Source organism: Emydura macquarii, unplaced genomic scaffold (assembly GCF_026122565.2).
Source record: "Emydura macquarii macquarii isolate MOO-44397 ecotype Brisbane River unplaced genomic scaffold, CSIRO-AGI_Emac_v2 contig_1876, whole genome shotgun sequence".
NCBI classification, from domain to species: domain Eukaryota; kingdom Metazoa; phylum Chordata; order Testudines; family Chelidae; genus Emydura; species Emydura macquarii.
Genome location: NW_027132013.1, coordinates 21357428 through 21384452, shown reverse-complemented (window position 1 = coordinate 21384452; position 27025 = coordinate 21357428). Strand labels below are relative to the sequence as shown.

The following is a 27025-nucleotide window of genomic DNA, read 5'->3' as shown; positions in this document are numbered from 1 at the left end:
CTGCTCCTATTTGTAAGGGTTCTTCAACCTTCTGTATAAGGAGTCGCTTGTGAGAGGGGTCCCTGAAGAGGGATGGAGCAGAGGGGCGGGAGGGTGGGAAGGAGGAAAATTGGAGAAAATATCCCAATTCTACCATGCTCAGCACCCAAATATCCGAGGTGATGCAAGTCCATGCCCGGTAGAAATAGGATAGACAATTCAGAAAACGGGGAAAGATCCTGGGTGTGTACTGGTGTGTCACCTTTGGGCGCACCCTCAAAAAGATTGTTTGGAGCTAGAAAGCTGTCTCGCTGAGCTCTGACCGTGGTTAGGCAGGGTCTGTGGTGTCCTGTACCTATTGCTCCTGCCCTTCTTTCTAGAGTAGTCCTGCCTCTGAACTGCATAAAAACGTAGGGCAGGTTGGGATTTAAAGTGTTTTCTCTGGGTGCTCGGAGTATGTAGACCCAAGGACATCAGGGTAGCCCTAGAATCCTTGACACTGTGCAGTTTGGAGTCAATTTTCTCTGAAAACCACCCAGAGCCTTCAAATGGCAGGTCTTGTATTGTCTGCTGAACCTCTGGGAGGAGGCCTGACACCTGCAGCCATGAGCATCTTCTCATCGCAATCCCTAGGACATTGTCCACGTGGCAGTCTGCTGTGTCCAAGGCTGCCTGAAGTTATGTTCTTGCCATGGCCTTACCTTCCTCAATGATTGTGGCGAACTCTTGTTTAGAGTCATATGGAAGCAACTCCTTGAATTTCATCATAGCTTCCCAGGAGTTAAAATTGTAGCGGCTCAGAATGGCTTGCTGATTGGCTATGCAAAGTTGGAGCCCCACGGTGGCGTACACCTTCCTACCAAAGAGATCCAGATTCTTAGAGGCTTAGGACTTAGGTGTCGATGCCTGCTGCCCTTGTCTCTCTTTATCATTTGCTGATGCCACCACCAGCAACCCCAGCTGTGGGTGTGTAAAAAGATACTCATGCCCAGTGGATGGGGCAAAGTACTTCTGCTCTATCCCCTTAGCTGTTGGGAAAATAGAGGCAGGCGTTTGTCACAGCATCTTAGTGGTGGCTTGAATCATCTTGATAAGGGGTAGAGCTACCCTAGAGGGACCCTCTAGTGTCAGAATGTCTACCATAGGGTATTCCGACTCCCACACCTCTTCTGCTTGGAGGCTCAGGCTTTAGCCACCCTCCTAAGAAGCTGATGGTGGGCTCTATTATCCACCAGAGGTGGAACAACTGAAGTCCCTGCTACCACCTCATCTGGGGACAATGATGATGACCCCCTGGGTAGGACTGGATTTTCTTGTCCTACTGAGTCCTGTGATTCCCTTGGGGCATCCCTCTTGGTATCGGGATCCTCACTGGTACTGGATTCTGCACCTAGCTCTGTTCTCTCTTCACACCAGGCTCATCATCCCTCTCAGTGCTGCAGGGTAATGGTTGGGTCACCGATGGTCATGAGCCCTTTGCTTGGGAGGCGATCAGGTAGGATCTTCTGGAAGAGGAGCCCTGAGCCTGATGGTAAGCCCAAGGAGTCCAGAAGGGCCATTGCGCCGGCATCTGCCACTGCACTGGCCACAGTTCCATTAAGGGATTTTGCCCCTGCTCCTGTCTATGGTCATGCCAGTGCGATCGATGCCGGCTGCACCTAGAGACATAGGATTCCGCCTCTGAACCGGATGACTGAGACTCAGAGTGTGGGGATCATGGCGGTGCTGAGTGGGACGGATCTGGGGAACAGTGTCAAAGAGTGGGCAACCAGTACCATGTCATGGCAGGCTTGTCTCTAGATGGTACCGCAATGTGATGCAGTGCCAGAAGTCTTATCTCCTGCTCCTCCCTTCTGGTTGGGGACTGCTGTGCCATCATGGCTATCAGGTCCCTAGTTGCCTCAAACATGTCCGGTGTCGAAGAAGAATGCAGGTCCCCCATGGCTCTCCCAGTTGGATGAGTCCAATGGCACCAAACTCAATGGCACCCCTTGCAGGGCCGAAGTCAACGGTGCCAGCCCAGATGGAGAAGGTCCCGACTGTCCCAACACGGGACACACCCGGGTATTACCTTCCCCTGCAGTCTTCATTGTAGTTGAACATCCCCTATCAGTCTTTTTCCACCTCTTTTGTGGCACCGGAGAGTGGGAACGGTGTCAGGTCTTCGGTGCCAGAGAAAGCTGGTGCTGGGATTCTCTCGGTTCCGAGTCCCTCTTTGGCGCAGTAGCCTCCCTTATAGAGGCTAGCATGCTCCACACCAATGTGCTGGATGCCGAGTCTGAGTGGCACGAGTGAGGACAGAGAGCTCCATAAGGAGGTGCTTGAGTCTGACATTCCTTTCCTTTTTAGTCCTCGGCTGAAAATCCCTACAGATCTTGCACTGGTCAGCTTGGTGGGTTTCCCCAAGGCACTTGAGACAGGATTTGTGGGAGTCTCCCTTTGGCATAGGTTTGTGGCAGGTCTCGAACAGTTTGAATCCTTGGGACCAAGATATGCCCCAGTCTCAGGGAGAAAACGGGGGAGCTCTCAAATTAACTTGATTACTGTTAACTAACTAACGCTAACAAATATTTACAGGTTTTGAAGAACTACTACGCTAGAGGAATGTTCAACAATAGAAGAGGCAAGAGGCTCCAACGACAATCACAGATGGTAAGAAGGAATTGAAGAGGCGACAGGTGAGCAGGGGGTGCCTGCATTGACCCAATGAGTACTCCCAGGAGAAAAACCTTCCGACTATGTGCATGGCGCGCACACACCTAATTAGAATCAACATGAGCAAGCACTAGAAGAAGATGATGTGACTGTCCACCAACGGACACCTGGTTAGAGGCATCAGCTTGTCCTTTGTCTTTGAGAAACTGGTTTACTCAGACTTTCCTGGCAAACACATTTCAGACTTAATTTCAGCTTATGTTTATTAACTTTACATATGTTTACATATTTTATCATGAAATTATTGACCAATGAGATATTATTTTTCAAATGACACCTCACAAGACATATTCTGTACAAAGATTATTACAATAGTATGTAGGGTGTGAATGCAGGGATGCATTCCATGACATAGCCCAACTATTTTTCAACCATGTCTCCAAACTTCATGGTCTACCATATAACGTCACATCTGATCAAGGATCACAGTTCATTTCACATTTCTAGCAAGAATTGTTCAAACTCCTGAATGTGGATCTACATATCTACTCATCTTATCACTCCAAGACCAATGAACAGATGGAATGAGTGAACCAAATTCTTGAACAATACCTCTGTTGCTTTATCATTTACCACCAGAATGACTGAGTTTTGCTCCTCCCTTTTGCCGAATTCATATACAATAACTCTGACTGCAGATCAACCCAGAGTTCTTTTTACACTAACTACAGTTTACTCCACCTGTCCATGCCATAAGTCTCTCACATACTTGCAGCATTCAACCTATCTGAATGTCTGCACTGCATCTAAGAAGAGTTCAAAGCCACCTAGAATTGGCTGAAAGGGTTTACAAATGGTTTGCAGACTTCTATCTGCAAGGAACCCCTCACATCACAACTGGAGATAAAATATAGCCCTTTACACTGCACTCTGGTTCTACCCGACCTTCACAAAAGCTAGATTATGATACCTTGGCCCATTATAGGTCATCCAGCAGAACAATGTTGTAGTCTTCAGATTTCAAACTATCTAGTGTCAAACTTCACCAAAATACTGAATGGCCATTAAAATAGCTCTACAGTGGAACAGTCCATAATCATTATCGTCATGGACACAGGAGCAGATCAAAGGAAGGAGAATTATTATAAAATAAGGTGAAACAAGATTATTTAAAAATTAGAAATACAAAAAGTTAAAAAGGCTTACCTGGTAATCAGGTTTTGTAAAGTAATCTAAATTGGAGATGTGATCTAGAAAGATGTTGAATTCTTGGGGGAGATGTTTCAACATGAGCCTGTGGTCATATCTCTCTTTTATGGAGCCCACTTGCTCCTAGGAACAGTTAGCACAAAAAACATTATCACATCTCCATTCCCAACTGTAGAATATTCATACCATATCTCACAGGAATTAAGTGCAATATTTTTAGTCAGAGTTGAAGGGTGTACGAAAAGGTGATTAATCATTTAGGTTATGGTAGGACCAGAGATCCTGCTATACATTGCTAAGATCCCCTAGCATCTATGTAAAATGTCTTTTAAAACATCCAACTGAATATTAAATGCTAATATAATTTACTCTCTGTGTGTGTGTGGATACTATTTGACACTACTGATTATAACTGGGCATTACAATTCTATTAGAATAATAGACATTAGAGATTAAATAGTCCTATTATGTCATCTACTTCTGTTCACTTCTGACACATAATTGCTCCTCAAACTAGAATTATTTTAGTATTTTTATTCAATTCAATATCAGTTAGTCTGTGGTTTCCAAAGTCAGAAGAATAGGAACAATCATTGGTACAGCCCATCTTCATCTACCAACATAGCCAAGTACATCAAAAAGTGCTTTTGATTATGCTATACTTTCAAAACAGGTCGAAACAAGTCGTGGGCACAGGCCATCAGAAGTTGCTTTTTCTTTGCATATCTCCAATAAGACATCTGCCCAACAGCACCACCGCAGATCTACTGGGCTAACTTTGTCTAACAGCAAACATTGAATGTCTATTTTCAAGACGAAATATCAAACTAGAGATGAAATTTTGTACACAAGGTATGTGAAGGCAAAAAGCACTCGTTTCAAATTAGGACCATGAATTAATGTCTGTACATTTATATTTGCCCTCTATAATGAATCTGTAAAAACTGTAAGCTCAGTCTAAATTCCCTTGCAAACTAAGACCATTTATAACACTCCACAGCGTTTTATGCCATGACATTAGCACTGTGAAGAAAGAAAAAGAAATCACTAGAAACTGCTGCAAAATATAACATTAGAATTTTATGAACCAATGATTCTTGCATAGATTTTTCATGAAGGTGTTTATGTACAAACCCAAAGGAAATTCCTCTTAGCCCATCCAAGGTCCTTGTTTCTAGATTTTACCTTATCTTTTATTTTCCTCCAAGGCAACTGTCCAACCACAAACTCCACCAACATGTAAAACAAGGACCAGAGGTCATCATGCCTTCCCATTTCCTGTGAAAAAGAAAAGGGATGGAATTTTGTTACACCTCCTAACTGCTTTATTTTACTTTTCTGTTATGCAATCAGAACTAATGGGGCTTTCCTATATCCTGTATTGCTCTAGAGACTTCAACTACTGTATATTCCCAACAAAATCTATTAGAAGTAAAATTGCAAAACAGATCCCTATAATACTGCAACTAGAAAAACAAATTTCTTCTTTTCTCATCACTTCAGATGGAAGAATAAAAAGGACAGAAAAAAATTAGAAAAGGAAGCATGTTAAAATACGATTACAGTGATGAATATGTTACTGTGAAGAGAAATGTCATTACACTGGCAATAGCAGTTTGTCCAGAATTCTCTAACACACTGAGATCATGATAAGTGGAACATACTGTAAATATAATATGTTATCACATGATAATTTCATCTTCCCTATTCTACTATCTTGTGGTATGATTAAAAAAGTGATGGTAATTATTAAAATGAGTATTATGATTTCTGCAACCAGAACATCGTTATGAAGACATTCAGCTTTCTACAGTACTGTAAAAATGACCTATCCTTTCCTAAATATTTCCATAGTTTAACATCTTCCAATATAATAATGACTGACATAGTGACACAGAAAATGAAGCAAGCTTTATAGTATAAACACAGTTGACAGTATTTTTAATTACTAGAACTCTGACAGGTGTGACGTAAGCACAGATACTCACCCTGTTTCTGTGAGCATTGATTGATGCATACCGTACTGTTCCTCGAAAACCCGCAACAGCTCGTGGCTATCAAAGAAGCACAAACACAAAAATAAATATTTTTCAGTATCACAGAAGATAAGTCACCTGATCACACACAGCAGCATGTACAATTTACTACAATACAGAAAATGGAGTAAAGGCAAATGTCATTTAGACCCTCTGTTTACTTTCGTTTTCCCATATATCTGATATAATATTACTGCAAAAGATTCATTGGGGGCTCAAATGGACGTCAAGATGGTGTGCTGCATATCCACACATGGCTTAGGTCCAGGGCAAAGCTATCCTGTACCTAGGTCAGCTTTTGTTTTGAAGAGGTGACAAATCCTCAAGGAGAGGCTCTTAGGAAAAACAAGATGATTGATGAGTCTACTAATATCTTTCTCCACTGACAAGAGGATTACGTCTTGGTTCTGAATCTCAGGAAGTCTGAAGTTTAAACTATGAAAGGAACAGAAGTATGCAAGTACCTTTGAACAATCTTAAGATGTTTGAGTCTTATATGCCCCTTACTACCACATAAGGGAGGTACCAGGATTTAGCCCCTTCAATCAAGCCTTTAATAACAGATATACCAGTGGGTGAATGTTAAGCATGCTCTTCTTCATCTAATACCCAGCCAAGACTCTCTGAGAGCTGGCATGCCCCAAAGAATTTCTCTGAGCTTAGATTTTACCCTGAGTAGGAGAAATGCTGCAGAAATCCCATTCTATCGTGTAAATTTAGGTAGGGTCTTTCTGTAAGATTTCAGGAGAATCTCAGCTCCCATTACAAAGAAATTAGTTTTTAGCCCAGCAGTCCTAATGATAAACAAATCAATCATACAAATCCTACAGCTGTTTCTAAGATTGCTATAATTTAGGTAAAATTCCACAAGGATGCAAATAGTCTGAATAGTAGCACTTTTTTTTCACAATACTGATATCACAGCCCTAAATGGCCAAAACATCAGAGTCCTCAGTATGAGAAGAGATGCATTCTGTAAATCCCAAGAATACAAGAACCCAGAAGGTAAAATCAAATACATTACTGACCTCAGAATCTCCAGTTAGAATCTAAATAAGCTCAGGAACATATTTACTTTTACCAAATGAAATTACAGAATCATAGAATCGTAGGACTGGAAGGTACTTCGAGAGGTCATCTAATCCAGTCCTTTGCACTTATGGCAGGACTAAGTATTATCTAGATCACCCCTGACAGCTGTTTGTCTAACCTGGTCTTAAAAATTCCAATGATGGAGATTTCACAGCCTTCCTAGACAATTTATTCCAATGCTTAGCTATCCTGCAGTTAGTAAGTTTTTCCTAATACTTCTCTTTTTATGGTGACTGGGAAGGACAGGGACACATCTTCTTAGAGTAATGACCTTGATTTCCACTAGATAACTAGACCCAACCAAATCATTTCCCATTTGTTTGATTTGGGGGCAAGAAAACTGAACACAAAACAATTCCTTTAGAGTTTTGAGGCAAACTTTAAAGCATAATCTTCTCCACACTCTATTGAATCCATCAGTCTGTTATATCTAAGGTCTATACCAAAACAAAAGAGGTTAGTCTTTTTTATCAATTATATAAAGCAGGGAACTTCACACTGTCAACTGCTTACTGAATGTTAAAACAGCTATTTTAATCATACTGTAAGTTGCATTACTCACAAAACTATTGATGGTTTTGGAAGCAGATTTATTTGGGCCAATTTCAAAATGGGATTTACTGGTCTCTGGGCATTTATTAAGCGTCAAACTGCTGTATCAATATTCTTGCTGCATGTTAAAAAAATTAATGTCATTAAAGGTAAGTTCCCAAACCATCCACTTGACTGGAGCTTTCAAAGAAAACCCCTTCTACTACCAACTGTAGAGCTTTTTTGTTTTTAGATTCCCCAGAATGGATATGTCCAATACAACAGGCAAACGTTTGGACTGAAGGCTGAGTAAGCTGCCTGGGATCTAGTTGAGTGAGTCACCACTTTTGATGGAGGTTCTGTATCTGCCAAAAAGTAGCATAGATTAATACAGCCTGTAATCAAGGAGGAGGTTCTCTGAGTGGACATCGAGTGGCCCTTTATTCTGTCTGAAATTGCCACAAAAACCTGTGAGGATGACTTGAATGGTTTAGCCCGATCAAGATAAAGAGCCAAAGCCTTTCTAACATCTAGAGAATGTAGTTTTTCTTAACATCTACTTGAATGCAGCTTCAGAAAGAAGGTTGGTGAGTAAATTTCTTGATTAATGTGAAAACCATAACCCACCTTAATCAGGAATTTAGCATGAGGCCAAAGAAAGATCTTATTCTTGAAGAATACTGTGCAAGGAAGTTCTGACACCAGAGCTCACAGTTCTCTCACTCTCCTGGCTGAAGTAATCATGACCTAGAAAAGCACTTTCATAAATAAGTGTAATAAGGAACAAGTTGCCAGCAGCTCAAAGGGGGGACCCATCAACTTTCTTAGAACTAAATTCAAACTACACTGTGGAACCAGGCTGAAATCTAATAGACACGATAAGACAAGATCAATCTGTTATCCACCAGAGCGTGGAAAGCTGAGATTGCTGCCAGGTGAACTCTGATGGAACTGCTGGCAAGCCCTTATTTTTTCAGGAACATGAGATAGTCTAGGATATGAGGAATCGAAACTTAGACTGGGTGGATGCCTCTTTGTATAGACTAAATCGAGAATCTCTTCAGTTTTGCAAGTAAGCAGACCTCGTTGAAGGCTTTCTGTTCTTGAGGTGAATTTCTTGTACTCCTGTAGAGCAAAGACACTCCAAGAAAGTTAGCTATGTAGAATCCATCCTGTCAGGTGAAGGGCCTGTACACTGGGATGGAGGAGGCAACCACTGTCCTGGAAGATCATGTCTGCATCTCTCACGGGTGGCACAGGGGTTCTGACCGACAGGGCTAGCGGCAACGAAAACTAATGTTAGTGAGATCATGCTGGGGCTATTAGTATGATGCGATCCCAGTCTTGTTTGATCTTGTACAAGACCTTTGGCAGGAGCAGAACTGGAGGCAAGGCATACAGCAGGCCTTTTGACCAATTCAGGAGTAAAGCATCTGACAGTGACCTGGGCTGTGACCAGAAAAGAAACATTTCTTGTTTTCTTTCACTGCGTCCACTCGGGAGTACCCCACCATCGGAAAATGCTGATGGACACATCCAGAGAAAAAGACCATTCATGGTGGCCTGCAAACAATCTGCTCAGGTGGTCTGCCAGGGTGTTCTGAATCACTGGAAGGTAGGCTGCTTTGAAGTTGATGGATGTGGCTATGCAAAAGTTCCAAAGCAAGACTGCCTCTTTGCATAACTTCATTGACTGGACTCTTCCCTGTTTGTTTACATAAAACATGACTGTTGTATTGCCTGTGAGTACTAAAACTCTGCCCCCTCATATACGGGAGTAATGCCATACAAGCCAAATAAATGGCCTAAAGTTCTTGGATATATTGAGAGCAAGATCCAGGGATGACCAAAGCCCCTGAGTCTGGGAAGTGCGAAGGGAACTCCTGCGCAAACATTCAACAGGTCTGTCCACCAGTCCAGGGAAGACAAGACCTGAGCTGGTACCTGATTACCCTGTCTATGTGACGGTCAGCTGAGGAGTATACTCAGGTGATCCAACCCTGCAGCTCTCTGAAGTGCAGTCTGACACGCTGGATGATATAGGTGCATGCCGCCATGTGCCCTAAAGTCCAAGGCACTTTTGAATCATTGTGAGAGCATGTGCATTTAGAACTAGAGAAATGATCCGCAGTGCCTTGAGCCTCTTTTGCGGCAGCAATGCACTGGCATATGTGAAGTCTAGCACTGCCCCAATGAACTCTGTTTTCTGAACCAACATCAGAATAGATTTTTCTGTACTGTTTAGAAGCCTAGTGTGTGAAAGGCTGATTGGATAGTGGCTGTGCTGGACAGCACTTGACATCTGGATTGGCCCTTCAGTAGCCAGTCATTCAGGTTAGGGAACACATGGATTCCCAACCTGCACAGAAAAGCCACCACTACAACCGTGCATTTCATAAACATGCAAGGGGCTGCCGCGAGGTCAAAGGGAAGAACTGCAAACTGGTAGTGAGAAGTGTTGACCATGAATCTGTGGATGTGGGGAAAGTGGTGGATGTGACATACCTTAACTTTAGCAAAGCTTTTGATACAGTCGCCCACAGTATTCTTGCCAGCAAGTTAAAGAAGTAGGAATTGGATGAATGGATTATAAGGTGGATAGAAAGCTGGCTAGATCTACGGGCTCAATGGGTAGTGATCAACAACTCGATATCGAGTTGGCAGCCAATATCAAGCAGAGTGCCCCAGTGGTCAGTCCTGGGACTAGTTCTGTTCAACATCTTCATTAATGATTTGGATGATAGGGTGGATTGCACACTCAGCAAGTTTGCAGATGACACTAAGCTGGGGGAAGTGGTAGTTACGCTGGAGGGTAGGGATAGGATACAAAGTGACCTAGACAAAGTGGAGGATTGGGCAAAAAAAAATCTGATGAGGTTCAACAAGGACAAGTGCAGAGTCCTGCACTTAGGACGGAAGAATCCCATGCACTGCTACAGACTGAGGACCGACTGGCTAAGCAGCAGTTCTGCAGAAAAGGACCTGGGGGATACAGTGGACAAGAAGCTGGATATGAGTCAACAGTGTGCACTTGTTGCCAAGAAGGCTAACGGCATATTGAGCTACATTAGTAGGAGCATAGCCAGTAGATTGAGGGAAGTGATTATTCCCCTCTATTCAGCACTGGTGTGTCCACATCTGGAGTAGTGTGTCCAGTTTTGGGCCCCCCACTACAGAAAAGATGTGGACAAATTGGAGAAAATCCAGCAGAGGGCAATAAAAATAATTAAGGGCTGAGGCACATGACTTATAAGAACAGGTTGAGGGAACTGGGCTTATTTAGTCTTCAGACGAGAAGAGTGAAGGGTGTTATGATAGCAGCCTTCAACTATCTGAAGAGGGATTCTAAAGAGAATGGTGCTAGGCTGTTCTCAGTGGTGGCATATGACAGAACAAGGAGCAAAGTTCTCAAGTTGCAGTGACGGAGATCTAGTTTGGATATTAGGAAAACTTTTTCACTAGAAGGGTGGTGAAGCACTGGAATGAGTTACCAAGGGAGGTGGTGGAATCTCCATCCTTTGCGGTTTTTAAGGCCCGGCTTGACAAAGCCCTGGTTGGGATGATTTAGTTGGGTTTAGTTCTGCTTTGAGCAGGAGGTTGGACTAGATGACCGCCTGAGGTCCCTTCCAACCCTAATATTCTAAGATTCTATAACCCTAAGCTTCTAAGACTCTATGAGGAACTTTCTGTGGCTGCAATGAATTGCCACATAAAAGCAAGCATCCTTTAAGTCCCATGCAGCATACCAGTCCCCAATCTCTAAGGAAGGGATAACAGAAGTAAGAGTAACTATCTGAAATTTTGTTTTCTTCAAAAGCTTGTCCAGTTGCTCTAATTCTAAAAGAGGCCTGAGCCCCCTCTTCCTTTGCCTTTGAGATTAGGTGGTGTTGGGAATAGAATCCTTTCCCTCAGAAAGGCATGGGAACTTCCTCTATAGCCCCCATAAGGAGAAAATATTGGAGCTTCTGAAGTATCACACTCTTGTGAGAGCAGTCCCCATCCTAGGTGTGTGCATGCCCACATGCACAGTCACTGGAATTTTTTTCCCTTTAGCAATATCCATACAGCCGGTTCTGGCACCCTCTGGAGCCCCATGCTCATGTCGCGGTATATGAGGCACCTCCGACCTTGGCCCCCTCAGTTCCTTCTTGCCATCAACTCTGATGGCAGGAACAGAGGGAGGATCATGGAATGGACATGAGTAACACATCTCAAAGAACAACAGTTACAAAGGTAAGTAACCGTCTTTTCTTTTTTGAATGCTTGCTCATGTCGATTCCATTCTAGGTGACTCACAAACAATATCCCTGGACGTGGGCTTGGAGTTCACAGTCGCATCACTTGCAGTACTGCTCTGCTGAAGTTGGCGTCATCCCATGCCTGCTGGATGATGGCATAATGAGACGTAAAGGTATGGACTGCAGACCAGGTAGCAATCCTACACATGTCTTGTATCAGTACCAGAGCAAGAAAGGCCTCCAAAGAGGCCTGTGCTTTAGTGGAATGGGGTGTGATGATTCCCGGCAAATGAACATTTGCCTGCTCATAACAAAATTTGATGCAGGAAGTAAACTGACAGTGGGAACAACCCACCATGAACCAGAGGAAACACCTGTGGCCAGGTAATATTGTGATGTGGAAATATGCATCCTTTAGGTTAAGGGTGGCATACCAGTCTCCTGGATCCAGAAAGGGGATTATGAAGGCTAGGGAGACCATGCAGAACTTCATCCTCTTGAGATACTTGTTGAGATACTCCTGAGCTGCTTAGAATGCTCCAGGTGTACATGGTACCATCAAAGGCTCCTGATCCTGAGATATCAAATTGTGCCGGTTCTGGGATCAGTCTCAACAGGCCTTTCCTAGGCTCTGGAGTCAGCAATCCCTCTTTGCAGGGAGGTTGTGCTTGGTGAGTGTCTCCTCTTCGAGTGCCCCTCAGTGACCTTTGCAGCACCCAGTACCTTGTCTGAAGATCTCAAAGGCCCCAGAACTAGGTCCTTTGAGGACTTATGAAGCCTTTTCTTTGGTACTGGGGAGGCTGGCTTGCCCGAAGACTCAGCTACAGAGAGCGGAGCATTCCTTACTAACTTGGACGCGCTCTGTACCAGTTCAGAGCAGGAAAGTTCTAATAGATGGTGAAGCGTAGACTCCATAAGCAAATATTTGAGTCTGGCTGCCCTTTTTTTGAACGGGGCTTGAACTCTCTACAAATCTGACCTCTGTCAGCTACGTGGACTTCCCCCAGACATTTCAAGCAGCTGAGGTGAAGGTTACTGACTGACATTGCCTTGGCATAGGCATGAAAGGCCTTCAAGCTACGAGGGCACAGTATGAATCTGTTACCAGACCCGGTACCCAAATGGGTACTGGAGAGCGGTCTACACCAAGAACTAAACTAAACTTATCCCAGTTGGTAACTACATAAAAAAAATACTATTCTAAGCTAAACTAACACAACAGAAACTATATACACAAGAAGGTGAGGAAAGATTTTTTAAACACAATGATCAGAGTTCCAACAATCATCACTGGCAGTAGGAAGGAACTGAGGGGGGGTCAGGGGCACCTGGGCCCTTTATACTTGCGTACAGTGGTGTGAGGCATTAGGATGCTCACATTCCCCTGACAGGTATTGCTTAGGGAAAAACCGCCAACAACTGTGCTTGAGATGCGTACACAACACACACTGGAATGGACATGTGCAATCACTTAAAAAGAACTATGCTGTCAGACATAACACCAGTCTTCTGAGGAGATGGACCTGAACTGGAACACTGGATTCAAAAGTCTCAGATTGTATAGTACACTTTTTGGCCCCAATTCTTCACTGTTCAACAGAAAAAGTCATACTATAACTAACATTCAAGACTCTGAATAATTAAGGTTCAAAGTGAAGGGCAAAGGATTTTAGCAAGCAAACTTGCAAGCACACAGATTTTCATCACTGGTTCAATGACTGTCTTCACACAAACCTATTAAAAATCAATTTTAGCATCTCAGCAAAGCTTTTATTACATACCTTAAAATGAACTAGAACAACAATCATTGATCTCAATTAAAAAAAATTCTAAACCAAAGCTTAATGGAAAAGGCAATACTTCATTAAAAAGATATAGATTAATTAAGGCCCCTCCCCGCATAGTCTTTATCAATTCCATAGAAAAAACATGAACATAAAATTGCCGCATCGTAACAGATCTAGTGTGGTATCAGTGCTCTGCACTGCATGCTTCACAGGAAAGTAAAAAATCCCATAATATTCCCAGCCAATTACACCATACTGTAATTATGGGGATGAAATTTCTTACATATCTTAACTTCTTATCAACGTATGCCCTGACGCAGGAAATTAATAGCCCTTGTAACTTTTAGATTTTCTAAAAAAAAGTTTTAGAAAAAAACCTGGTGATCTTGTCTTAGCCTCTTTTTAAAAAATCTTGTTTACCTCTAGAATATTGTCTAGCAGTGAGTTCTACAGAACGATTTCACAATGTATAAATTATTTATCTATTTTACATATTATCTCTGAATTTCGTTGATTAACCTCTTTTTCCTTGTACTACAGAACATGGAGAGCCCAAATGGCCTTCTCTACACCACTGATTGTTGTACAGTAGAATCTCAGAGCTACAAACAACAGAGTTACAAACTGACAGGTATACCACACACCTCATCTGGAACCGGAAGTACGGCAATCAAACAGCAGCAGAGATGAGGGAAAAAAAAGCAAATACAGTACAGTATTGTGTTAAACGTAAACTACTAAAAATATAAAGGGAAAGTTTAAAAAGGATTTGAGAAGATAAGAAAACTGTTTCTGTGCTTATTTCATTTAAATTAAGATGGTAAAAAGCAGCATTTTTCTTCTGCATAGTAAAGTTCAAAGTTGTATTAAGTCAATCTTCAGTTGTAAACTTTTGGAAGAACAACCATAACATTTTGTTCAGAGTTATGAACATTTCAGAGTTACAAACCCTCCATTCCCAAGGTGTTCGTAAACTCTTAGATTCTACTTATATATACTTCTGTCATTTCTCCTTTCCAAATGATGGGCCCAGTCCTGCAATGATCAATTTCAGTGGAAGCTGAGGATGCTCAGAATATTGCAAGATTGAGCCCTCAGTCATCCTAGTCCAGAGGTGGCCAACCAGTCAGAGATGAAGAGTCAAAAAATAGATGTAGATATCGCAAAGAGCCACACCTCTCTTACCCTCCCCCGAAAATTCACGCTGATGCATCAATTTCGACGGCAGCTGGTCAATTTCACTTATAGTCTCAAAGAGCCGAAAAGAGCAAAGAGCCACATGCAAAGAGCGGCTTGCGGCTCACGAGCCGCATTTATATAATCAAAGAGTTGCATGCAGCTCGCGAGCCGCGGGTTGGCCACCCCATCCTAGTCTTTTTCTCTCCTCAGATGAACGCAATAAATGGTGTGACATCATCTGATATGCCACTACATATTCTGTATTACTTAAAACTTTTGTTTAAACACAGCCTAAGAATTGATTAAGATGTTGATCCCCACCACCCAGTAAGCATATGCTTTAACTGAACTATCCATCACACCTACTATACCTATTCCTATAAGGTTACCACTAATTTATAAATATGTAACTCATTACTAATTATTCTGATTCTTTTGATGAGATCTTAGTGCAAATTCCTACTTCCAATGAGTACCCTGTGACAAAATAAAGAGCTCCTTGCTCTGTCTCTACAATAAGTGATGATTCACAAATTTTTGATGTAAAGATTAAATCTTCATTTTATTTTGAGATTTAAAAGGAAAAAATAACAAGCTTCTGCTTTTATACTTTAGAGGATGGAATTATGGGGTAACCTAGAGGGCATTTAGGACCATATGTTTGTTTTTTCCTTCAGTGGCTTTGACTTTACGCAATAGTTCCTTTTCCTAGAATAGAGGTAATAGAAAGAATAAAGCTGTGATAAATCAACTTTGGCTCTTGAAGAAAATCCTATTTTTTGTATCACACCTTATTTAAAATACATCATCTTCTTTAAAAAACAAACAAACACCAAATGCTCAATCCAAAACTTATAAGTAACTGAATCTTTTCATTACAAAAGAAAAGAAAAAGACCACAAGCCACATCTATTGTCAGAAATGTATGTAACAGTTTGACTGAAAACTGGAAAGAAAAGCAAATTTTTTGGGGTGGTATTTAAAACATGGCTTTAAAAACATGTGTTCTTATAGAATGAAAGAGAAATTTCTAAATGCCACAATGTACAAAATCTAGTTTAATAGACATGAAAAGGCATGTGTAGGTGGAAAGTGCTAACCAAAATAAGGAGTGGCCATGCTTTCAAAAAATACCCAGGAGGTTCTCTCTCAACACTAGTGGCAATTTTGATTAAACCATAATTAACATATATTCAAATAAACAAACTTTTTTTTTTTTCTAAATGAAGACGACCTATTAGATAAAAAATTGTTAACTGTATTTTCAGCTAATAACTTTGGTGGAGAAATCACGTATTTTTGCGGGTTGGTCAGGGCATAAGAGAAAATTTTGCAGATGTGTTCATACAATTCTATATTCCATGACATCCTTACTTCTGCGCTGATGTTGCTGTTGGTGCTGCCTTTGGAGCTGGGTACCCAGCCATCAGCCAGTGCTCTCCAGCTGCCCAGTTCTGAAGGCAGCACCACACACAGCAGCAGTGCAGAAGTAAGGGTGGAAATACCACGACCCCTCTACAATAGGTTTGCAACCCCCCTTTGGGTCGGGACCCCTAGTTTGAGAAATGCTGTGCACTTTTTGTGTACTTTTATCCTATAGGGGTATAAGTATACAAAAAGACCAGATTTCACGGGGGAGACCAGATTTCATGGTCCATGATGCATTTTTCACAGCCGCAGATTTGGTAGATCCCTATTTATTATTTGTATTACCATAGCACCTAAGAGCCATAGTGATGAAACAAGACACCACTATGCTAGGTGCTGTATAAACACAGAACAAAAGTTGATTCCTGCCTGAAGCATATTATTCCAACATATTATATTTAAACATTTTATATTTCAAATATTCCAATACCTTGTTTACTACTTTATAGTCAGAGTGAACAAATGGTTCTATCACACTGGTGTTCTGCAGTGATTTGCTACCCTGACACTTTACATTCACATTTGGCTGAAACTAGACATAAGTTGCCTCCCTGAAGACCATTTTAAAATAAAGAAAAATAGTTAAACTTGTTTAGATGTACAGAGATTAAAATAATTTTTAATGGATTCTTTTTGACCACCTCTAGCTATAAAAAAAAGTCTCAGGCAAGAATATTCAAATCTAGGTGCCTATCTTTAAATAAATAAAAGTGGTTTGATTGTCAGAGGGGGCTGAGCACCTGCAACTTCCAGTGGCTGCCTAAGTATGGATTTAAGTGTCTCTGTGTTTTGAAAGTGTGAAAGGCCTCAGTGTGACATACCAATATTTTGTATATATTCCATCCTCTGTGTCTATTATTGTCTTTTAATTTTTATTTCATTTATAATTTCAAATTAAACAATAAGACTAAAAATTAATCTGAACCTATAACATTATAGACATTTTTCAGGCAAATTCTGCCCTAAGATAAGTGAATGCAATTCCTTATAAAAGGAATGGGATTTACAGTTACATAAGAGAGGTTGAATCTGGGTCTTTATCTGTAATCTTGTTTATTATATATAATTAAAGTTCAAACAACTTCTCAAATTCTCCCAAACTTATCTTTTTTGCACAGAAAACTCATTGGCAAGCCAGAAATATCCCCTTTCCAATGGTATAAAGCTTCAGTTACCTAACAGTGCAGAAGTGACAAACAATGGACCATAAAACTTCGACATTTTTATGTTTTAAGAAAGCAATTGCCAGTGCAGGACTGAACATTACCTACCTTGGCCTTGTATGGGCACCATTTTTTTGGACATGGGGTGAAATTCCATATTTACGGAAGAAAAAAGAAAACATTTCTATGGCCATTTTAATCTCTTTTTTAAAAGAAAATGGTAAGGTTTGAAGCTGCTCAGATGGCTTATTGGGCAGCATGCAGGTGAGGCAAAGGAGCACGATAAATAAATGTACCACATCCCAGCAATTTATCACATGGATACCACCTCCACATTACTAAATAACATAGGTGTGTCTTTATATATGAGTGTGCATACATTTATATATACACTCCCCAGGTATGTTCCACCAATCGCACCCTGCAGTATAACAGCCACACTGCACTGCTGTGATTTTACTATGGAGGCTTGGCCCTATTAGCCCCCACTGACCAAACATCTTATCAGCAAGAGGAGAGGAAGGGGATGAATTTTAGAGATATGTGAATGGATAGGTTTTGGTGAGGAAGTGATATAATTTGTTGAAGGCCTGGATGCAAAAGGAAATGGAAAAAAGGAACTTACAGGTCTGAGTTATGGCAAGGATGTTAAGTTCTGTGAAGTGGACAATGGGGATAGGGAAGATGAGAGGATTTACAAGGAAATAAAAGCCACATCAGAATAAAAGCCACATCAAACGTGATCATGTAATTCTGAATGACAAACACCACTGTGCTATATATTGCTGGGTGCCAACAGAACATTAATGACAAGATACTGCAAAAGTAAATATCAGCAATGAGATGCTGTTTGACAAGATGTCACCAGGATGAAACCTCCACAGGAAAGAGCACACAACGAAATGGCATAGACCAGTATCCTGAAGCAATTGGCTTTCCACATTCTTCTTTAGATTTTGAAGAACAATCTTTTGGACTAGTTAACATCTTTAGCCAATTATTTCATTTTAACCCAGAGCATTATCAACTGGAACAGCTCCCTGTTACCAAGGGGTAATATTTTTAGTACAATCTTTCTGACAATCTAATCTCAGTTTCACACTGTACTTGTAATAAACATGTGCTTATTGTCTTAGTGAATAGATACTTCCCCCCCTCTTTTCTAAAAGTATGAGTTTAGCTTTAACCCTGTCATTCAATGCAGAGAATACATTGTAGGCTTTTGGAGATAAATTGTCTTTCGACATTAAAAAACACAACCCACATTATCTTATTTTGCTGTTCTCCTAAGCTGACAAACATCAGCATTGTGACTGCATAGAACAATTAAAGAGAAAAAAAATTGGCCACCATTTCCTGTGACCTTCCTAAGGTCTTGATGAATGCTTGATGTTTGATTTTGGCTATACCAACACTTGCGGGACTGGGGGGACTTGTCTAGCAAATTAAATATTTACTACAGGTGTGCTTTTCAGCAAAGGAAAATCCTTGAGTAATTAGCTTTGCTTTCATCAGTCCAAGCATAGTAATGACATCTATGCTACATAGTAGGGTCCTGACTTACTAGTTGCTGAGCTCCATAGCTCCCAACTCAACTTCAATTGGAGTTATGGGCATTCAGCATTTCTGAAAGTCAGGTCCTAGGTCTGTGTAAGACATGGCAATGGTTTTAGCTGACAAATTAGCATATCATCACACTTGTTTGCAATGGCTAGTGTTATAAGTAAAACTGCACCCCATCCAAGCACTAAGTTCTAGTCTTAAAAGCAGTTTGAAGAACTTTCCTTTGTCATAAACTACTAAGTTTTACATTCTCCAGTTTCAATTAGGTCAAGATTTCATTTACCGAAGAAATATAATTATATTATTAGGGGTTAAAAGCAATTGTTGCTTTAATATGAATGACTACAAAGGCCTAAGCAATTCAGAAGTCTTCCTGGAACAATTCTCCCTTGCCTCAAATATATAAAGACAATCCGTCTCTAATCATTTCTTGGATCTAACAGTCTTTACCCAATATAAATGTTCTATTTTTTATTTAAAAAAAATACTTATAAAGCAAGTTTAAGAGAATAAATTCAACACTGTTTGAGGTGGGCTGGCCCTTCTTGCTGCATCTGGTGTAATGTCTACCAGTAAAGGCTTAGAAGCTTCTCGTCCAAAGCATCCAGTATGTGTTCTCTCTCTCCTTTTTTACAAGTTATCATTCTAGTATTGCCAGTTTCTCTGCCATATGCGACCCCCCCCCCCTTTTTTTTTTTGGCACTGGGAGAGGGGGTTGGACAGGGACAGAGAGTGGTCTGTCATTCAGGCATCCTCAAATGCATGAGTCTATTCAAAGAGATACAGGAAACAAAAACAAAAAAAAAGCAGGGTGCAGTCTTGCTGCTAAATAATAAAGATCATCTGCTTTTATTCCTGAATATCCTTTATAGAGAATTAATATAAACCCAAAGAATTCAGGATCACGGTAGTTTCTACATCTTAAGAAAGTGAAGTCATAGTAGAACCATAAGACTGCATAAACATTTCAAGATTTTATAGTTTTATGCCTGTGTTTAACTGAGTAACAAAAAGGCCTCAAATAGTTGTATTTGCTCTAACATTGAACACGATATTTGAAAAGTGAGAATATTTAACTGAAACAGCCCTCTAATTACTGCTATTTCCCATTTATCTCCTCAAGTCCATTTCTAAGTTTTTAAAGTTTGGCTAAACCTCTGTAATTTTAATGTTCTGCTTGAAGTTGAACCAGCACGTTTCTGTGCAGGCACTTGTGGCATCTGTTTTTCTTAGTATATTTCCAGAGTAATATCTGCAGTTGCACAAATGTTGCAAATTGATGATAAAAGCTTATTTGCTGGAGATACTCCAAAAGTTCAAACCCCTGTAAGCACTGAAGAAAGGTAAATGGCATTTATTTGGTTTCTTATGCAAACACCTGAGTAAGAATAACATGTTCACAAGTCCCATGTGAACAGATGTGTAACTGCTTCCCTAGTGATTAAAAAGATTTAAACATTTATGTTCACAGCTGTCTTCTCATGAGCCTTTTCCTAAGGATCAGCATTTAGAGTACTTGCTGTCAGATTCTCAGCTTTAGCAGGTGTTAGAGCTGAGAATTGTTATTATTGGGTTCTTCAATTCCCTGTTCCGTCTGTAAAGAGTCAAGAGTGGGTTTTGCCTTCTGCAAAGGGCTGCCCATAAGAACTTTATTAGATAATCTGTTTCCTCTGGATTTAAATGGATTTGTAATTGTTTGGGGTAATTCAGGCATAGTTAGATATTTTATGGGAACACCTCAATGCATACAGTCAGTATTCCTCCAAAACAGGATGCTACATTTCTTGGTTGTTTTAAAAGCAGGAGTTCCAACTGTGCATACTTGAAAAGATTTAATAAAATTCCCTGGCAAAAAAATGGTAGGAAGGAGTGAAAGTGCCACAAACTACTTGGATGACACAATACAAAAATGTTTGTTTTTAAAAAGAACCCTCAAAGAGTAGAAATCCAAATTAAAGCTACACTTAAATAAAAAGTTTCTTACACTGGAAATTATGGAAAAACTCAGTGAAGGTCAGCCAAAGAGCTCCCATATTACTGCCCTGCGAACAAGCAAAAAATTAAAAATCGTTTTAGCCTCAAAAAACCAAAAAAGTTAATTTCACTGTTGACTCAAATTTAACACTTCTTACTAGACACTTTTACTTGCAGTCTTTAAGAACTTGGCTATAACATGACAATCTGCCTTGAATAATGGGCAGAGGATGGCTACGCTACTCCAGAAGTAAAGTGATTAAAGGGCATGTGAGAAGCTCAAAATATGCAAAATACAGTTCATTACATAGTTGCAGAAATACAGGAATCTCTCTGGTGGATATAATTACCACAAAAAGAGACGTGTACACAGACATACTTTATATCATTTTAAAAATAGATTACATACCGGATCTTCAACTGAAGCAAACCTTTAAAGAAATCATTCTTCAAGTATTTACATTCTCTAACATACAATAGCATTTGGTGTCCAAACAAACTGACAGCGCTCCATTACAATAATGTTATATTAGATTTTTGTATGTGTTTATATATAGAAAGATATTAACCATGACCAAAACCATATTGTATAGATACTAAACCATGTTAATGGGACTGGGGGGAGAGGAGCGGAGGGGGGGAGGGAGGGAGGGAGGGGAAGGAATACATTTTCAAGGATCTGCAGGGATGTTGCCTTTTTAAAAAAAATATAATTCTTAAATTGAGCACAATCTATACATGATATATGGCACAAATAGGTAAATTGCATACACAGTGTGAGGCTGAAAATGGTGATACTATCTAACTCTTCAGTATGGCATAATATTTACATGTGAAGTGTAGGCTGGCGGCTCAGCCCGGCAGGGGCATCACGGCCCTTCCTCAGGCTCAGGCTCCGAGGAAGGCTACAGCTCCTTGATCCATGGAAAAAAGTCAGTGGGTTATGCAAGTCTTTAGCGCCAGCTCCCAGGTGGAGCAGACCTGGCAAGTGGTCTATAGCCCCCGGCCCTCAAATGGGGTAGGGCTGGCAAGTAGTCTGTCCTCAAAGCGGGGCAGGGCTGGCAGGGAGTCTATATTCCCCTGCTCAGTATCCTCTGTGGCGGCAAGTTCAGAGGAGACAAACACTTCTGGGATGGCCAGGAAAGGGGGGAGGGAACGCAGGCCCACCCGACTCCACTGCGTCCCAGCCCAGGGCCCTACCAGGGGCAAGAAGTTATGCCACTGGGTCAGCGGGGCTCCAGCCGCAACACGCTGATACTGGTGTGACCACAAGCTCAGTCAAACTGTAGTCAGCTGCCCCTGGGCTACTTCCTCTCACCCTGAACCCAGGTACCTGGAGCCAGGGGTCTTCCTCTGAGTCGCTGGGGTAGAGGGCTAGAGGGAGTCCCACTAGTCCTTTGCCAGTGGCAGGTCTGGGAACTCCTCGGGGCCGTCAGTGGATGGCAGCTCCTCTAGGTCACACAGTCCTGGTGGGTCCTCCAGCAAACTGGGCTCCGGCAGCTCCAGTGGGTCCCCGGCAATGGGCAGCTCCTCTAGGTCAGGGCCAGCATCAGGGGCTTCTCCCAGTCAGCAGCCTCCAGTATCTGCAGCCCAGGCAGGCCCTTGAGGCTCCGGTCAGTGGAGGGCTTGCTCGGTACCGCCACGGGACCTAGGTCAAGCCCAGACCACAGCCTCAGGAAAGGCACGTCCTTCTCTGTCAGCAGCTTCCTCCTGACTGAGCTGCTAGGCCGGCCTTTTCTACATCCCTTTCCTGTCCTGGCCCCACCCCTCAGCTCCCAGGGTCTCGGGCCTGCAATGTCCAGATCTGCTCAGCGGGGGCGTCGCGGCCCTTCCTCAGGCACAGGCTCTGAGGAAGGCCACAGCGCCTTCCTTCATGCACAAACATTCTAAATAATAACTACTTACAGTCCGTTTAGAAAAAAAGCAAGGTTAATCAAATTAAATAGAAATGGAAAATATAAAATATAACCAAGTAAGCTATCCACAAGCCTGCCCTCTGCTGTTAGTGTAAACACAGCTGATTCAATGCCATTCCAGTAATGAAGCTATTTATGTACATCTCTTCCCTTCATCTCCTCCCTCTTTCACATCCCTACAAAATACAATGTATGCTGATCTCTGAGCTAAGTCCGATGTATCAGATTGATTTATTACTGACAAGCAAACAGTCTTTACCAGTATTCTATAAACTCATGAGATTATGGAGACCCTTTTCTTTTCAAAACTAGATTACTTACACACAAAAAATCAGGAGATTATTAAAAATCACCCGTCTCTCAATGAACACACTGTAATAACTATAAAACAGGGCTGAAGATTTTTATCTTGCTTCATTTTGCCATAAATTATTCTGTTTAAGAGCAACTCAAATTTGTAACATATAAAACATGATTGAAAATAGGATTCTTTAGCTACTCTTTATTGTAAAGAGTTTTAACCTTTCTTTCTTTTAAGCTGAAAATTAACCAGATGAGGCAGAGTATTGTAGAGATATATTACAATAATCAGTAGACTACAACCAAAAATGTTTAAATTTCAAACCTAAACTGAGGCCTTGGAACAAATGAAAAAGTTGTCTCCATTGATTTAATAACCTATAATATCTAAGCATATTGAGTCCCAAACGTGAGCAAGAGGGATGCACTTCCTTTTACTGGTATTTCAGACACTGAGACTTAGATATAAATTTAAGGCTGAGTAACAAGGGAGTGGCGCAAACATTTCTATTCAAGCAAGATAGCCTTTCAACCAACAACCCTCTCCATAATTTTCTAAAACTTTTAGTTTTCCCTGCTTAGTAGGAATGTTAAATTTAAAGTTACAATCAGGGAGTCACATGGAATACAATCTCTTCAATGCTGTAACATTTATTTTGAATGATGTCACTTTTTTTTTAATTTATTTACAGAATCACACTTTGTAACAGATTACTGACAGCACACACAAATATACAAAAACAAGATTACAGGAAGCATCTGTTTTTTTAATAGGGAGTGAAATAAGAAAGGCTGCAGTGAAAAATGTTTTGAGGAGTGAAACAGGAAACAGATTAGGAAAATAGGATTTCATTGTTTTATGAGAAATGATTAGATGTCATAAGAAGAAGAAAGAGACTGATCTGAAGATATGGGAGAATAGGCACACAAAGGCTATGTCAGAAACAATGTGGGAGAAGAATCTATCACTCAAATTAAAGACCCATAAATGGAGATGAGAGAGATATATGAAGGAAAGTTTTGGGGATTGTGAAGAATAAGGAGAACATTTTATATAAGATTTTTAAACATACAACAAGCATGTGAAGATTTCTGAGTATGTGGCAATATTTTCCCATTTTCAAGAATGGGTGAATTCCTCAGCTATTTCAGTATCATGTCACACTTTGTACTGAAAGTCTGAATCAGATGGAATGAATGACCCAAAGAGGAGATCAGATGGTAGACCTCTGAGTCAGGAAAGCCTAACTAGTAATCAGGATAACAAATGGATGTGTCATTAATTCATTGGCTTTGCAGATGGCTAGGCATGAGTACATTCTGCATCAGCAGTTTATGTGAAAAAATGCTGTCTGCTATCTCCTGGAGGTTAATCCCTGGGTTTGTTTTGTACTAGAAAACAGATATTTGGTCGGAAGGAAGGTTGTGGAGGAGGGAATATTTAGAAGGGAATAGTGAGTTAATAATTACAGTAGTGATGTATTGGATTCCATCAGATGTCACAGTGTTTATTCACCAAGAAATCATCCTTGGAGTCCTCTTTTGGTAGTCTCCATAATTATTCATATTGGTTCCTGCCTGTTGTAAATGGAATGGAGGTCATTTGGGATAATCTAATCCAAAAGTGAAATATCATGCTTCCTAATAGCAAATCATATTGGAGAAGAAAACAACTAAATGGGCTCAAAACTGTTTGCTCAACAGTCCTGTAAATAAATTACCCACATAAGACACCCCAAGAATATAATGAAAAACAAAGCAAGCCCTGCAAATGTCAAACTAGAGAAAAGCTTTATTTATTTATTTACTTCTCTTCCTATTCTCAGAATTACTTTGAAGAAAGAAGTTCCTGTATGTTAAACCTCCGTCCTGTGATGCTGCATTTAGAGGTCAGCAATAGTGACAATAAATAGGTTCTAATTCAAGAAATGTGGAGAATTCCCCAAATGCATTCATCCCTTTTTATGCTGGGCTACCACTGCAAAGCACTGGCCAACTAATAAATATGTACTGAGATAACGAAATAAATGTTCCCTATGTTGCACATGAATGTATTTAAATGTATTAAATACCTCAACTCCTCCTTTCCCTGAATGTAAAGGCATTAAAATGGCAACTGATTTAAAATGTGCCCCAAACACAGTATGAACAGGGAGCAGTTACATGTTTACATTGAACTGGAACTAAGAAAGCTTTGTGAATATGTATCATAGGAAAAATGCATGGAAATGTTGCTGTATTTAAGCAAATCTTAAGCATGTTTCAGAAAGTTGCACAGGGCGAGCATGCAGAACTGAGCACATATAGCACGAATGTAATATATGAAATTAATGTATTTTATATTCATTTATAAAGATATACTTTTAGACTACCACACTCCCAATGGACCACTGTGATGTCAGAAATCACCAGACACATTTTTGCTGAGAGTCTCCAAATGTATGTTTCTTTTGTCTGGGGATAGAGTGTTTTTGACAGGAAGTCCCTACCTGATGAACTGTCTCCCACTGACAGTCTTCAAAAGCCCAAGTTTACTGATCTTTAAAACATAGTGTATGAAATATTCTGGTCTAAAATGTATTGATTAGTTATCCATCACTGGACTATTTATTAGTTTTGGCTGGGCTGGTACAGAAGTGGACTGTTTGTGGTGTCTTCTGTCTGCAGTAAAGTTTACAATCATGATATACGTGGATGGTATGGTGACTGGGGCACAAAAAGGTTAAATAGAAGATTTGATTTCTGATCTGGAATTATTTTCTTTTGTTTCTTTCATTGCTTGTATTAATTCTAATGGTACTGCATGTTCCATTAGCTTCAGCAGAAGCCTCCTGGTAAGCACATCCGGAACAGAATTTGGCCTAAGAAGTTATAATCCAATGGTTCTTAGTTTACCCGGTGGAATCCGCCACAGTGCACAAAAATCGTTGATTTAATATAAAAAAAAAAAATTTGGATGTCTTTAATAAATTTTTCCTTTTAAAAATAAACCTATTTAAAATTAAATTTGAAATTATAATACCTATATTAAGGCCTAATCTTACTACAATCTATTAACATAGTTTAAATTAAAAAAATATTCAAGTCATACATGTTTGTTGAAGAATTAAAGGAAGTCAAATCACTGAACTTATGGAAATTACTGTATAAGCACCTGGAACTAGAGTTTACTGAAATGTTAAAACAACTTTTGACAGTTGTTTCCTCTTCTGTAGGTGCAAAGAAAATATTTTCTTCTTTTTATTCAACTAGTTCAGTTCAATGACTAGTTCTCACAAAGTTGGGAACAGACTAGGAGCTGAAAAAGCAGGAAAACGTATTTTCCTCTTCCAATTGGTGAATAAAAACGATGTGTGAAAAGATGAGATCTGCTAGTTCTAAAATCCTGAAGGCCATGGTGACCAGAAAATCAGTTAAATGCACTATCTAGACTGTTATTTCCTTTGTTTAAGAAGTTAGTTTTAACCCCAAAACATGTTTTGCTAAACTTACCTTTTTCACTTATGGATCAAGCACCTTTAAGGCAGTTTTATTTAACTAATAAAAACAATTTAAAAATGCTGTTTTTGTGCACTAAATTAAATTCCAATTCCCATCCAATGCAGCTTGATAAAAATTACAATTAAAAAGTTTAAGTAAATAAGAAATGCATCACTCACCATTTTCAAATATAATAAAAATATAACAATTATGACCAAATAAATGTATGCTGTTATATAAATGCTTAAATAAATGTGGATACAGTATATCATCCTTGTTAGCAAAAAATTGATAATTTAAATCAACCTTTCCTGCTTTGCTGATATAAATCAGTGATCAAAATAACTTCAGTTTAAATCAATTCACCCTGAATCTAGCCAATTGTGTGTCTGACTCGTTGACCATTATTCATTGATAAGAGTGTGAATAACTATATTGGGTATCTGCTACAAAGTTCTAGGAATGGATGATACCAACACAATCAGTTTCTGCACC

General features: G+C 40.3%; 1 protein-coding gene across 1 annotated transcript in view; it reads right to left on the bottom strand.

Moving 5' to 3' along the window:
• The window catches only part of TTBK2 (tau tubulin kinase 2), a 214924-nt gene that overhangs the window by 70460 nt on the left and 117439 nt on the right, over positions 1-27025 (bottom strand). The window contains exons 7-9 of the mRNA XM_067557906.1: positions 5832-5897; positions 5029-5121; positions 3841-3966 (exon numbers count right to left, since the gene is read on the bottom strand). Coding sequence (XP_067414007.1) covers positions 3841-3966; positions 5029-5121; positions 5832-5897 — 285 coding nt within the window. The remainder of the gene's footprint in view (positions 1-3840; positions 3967-5028; positions 5122-5831; positions 5898-27025) is intronic.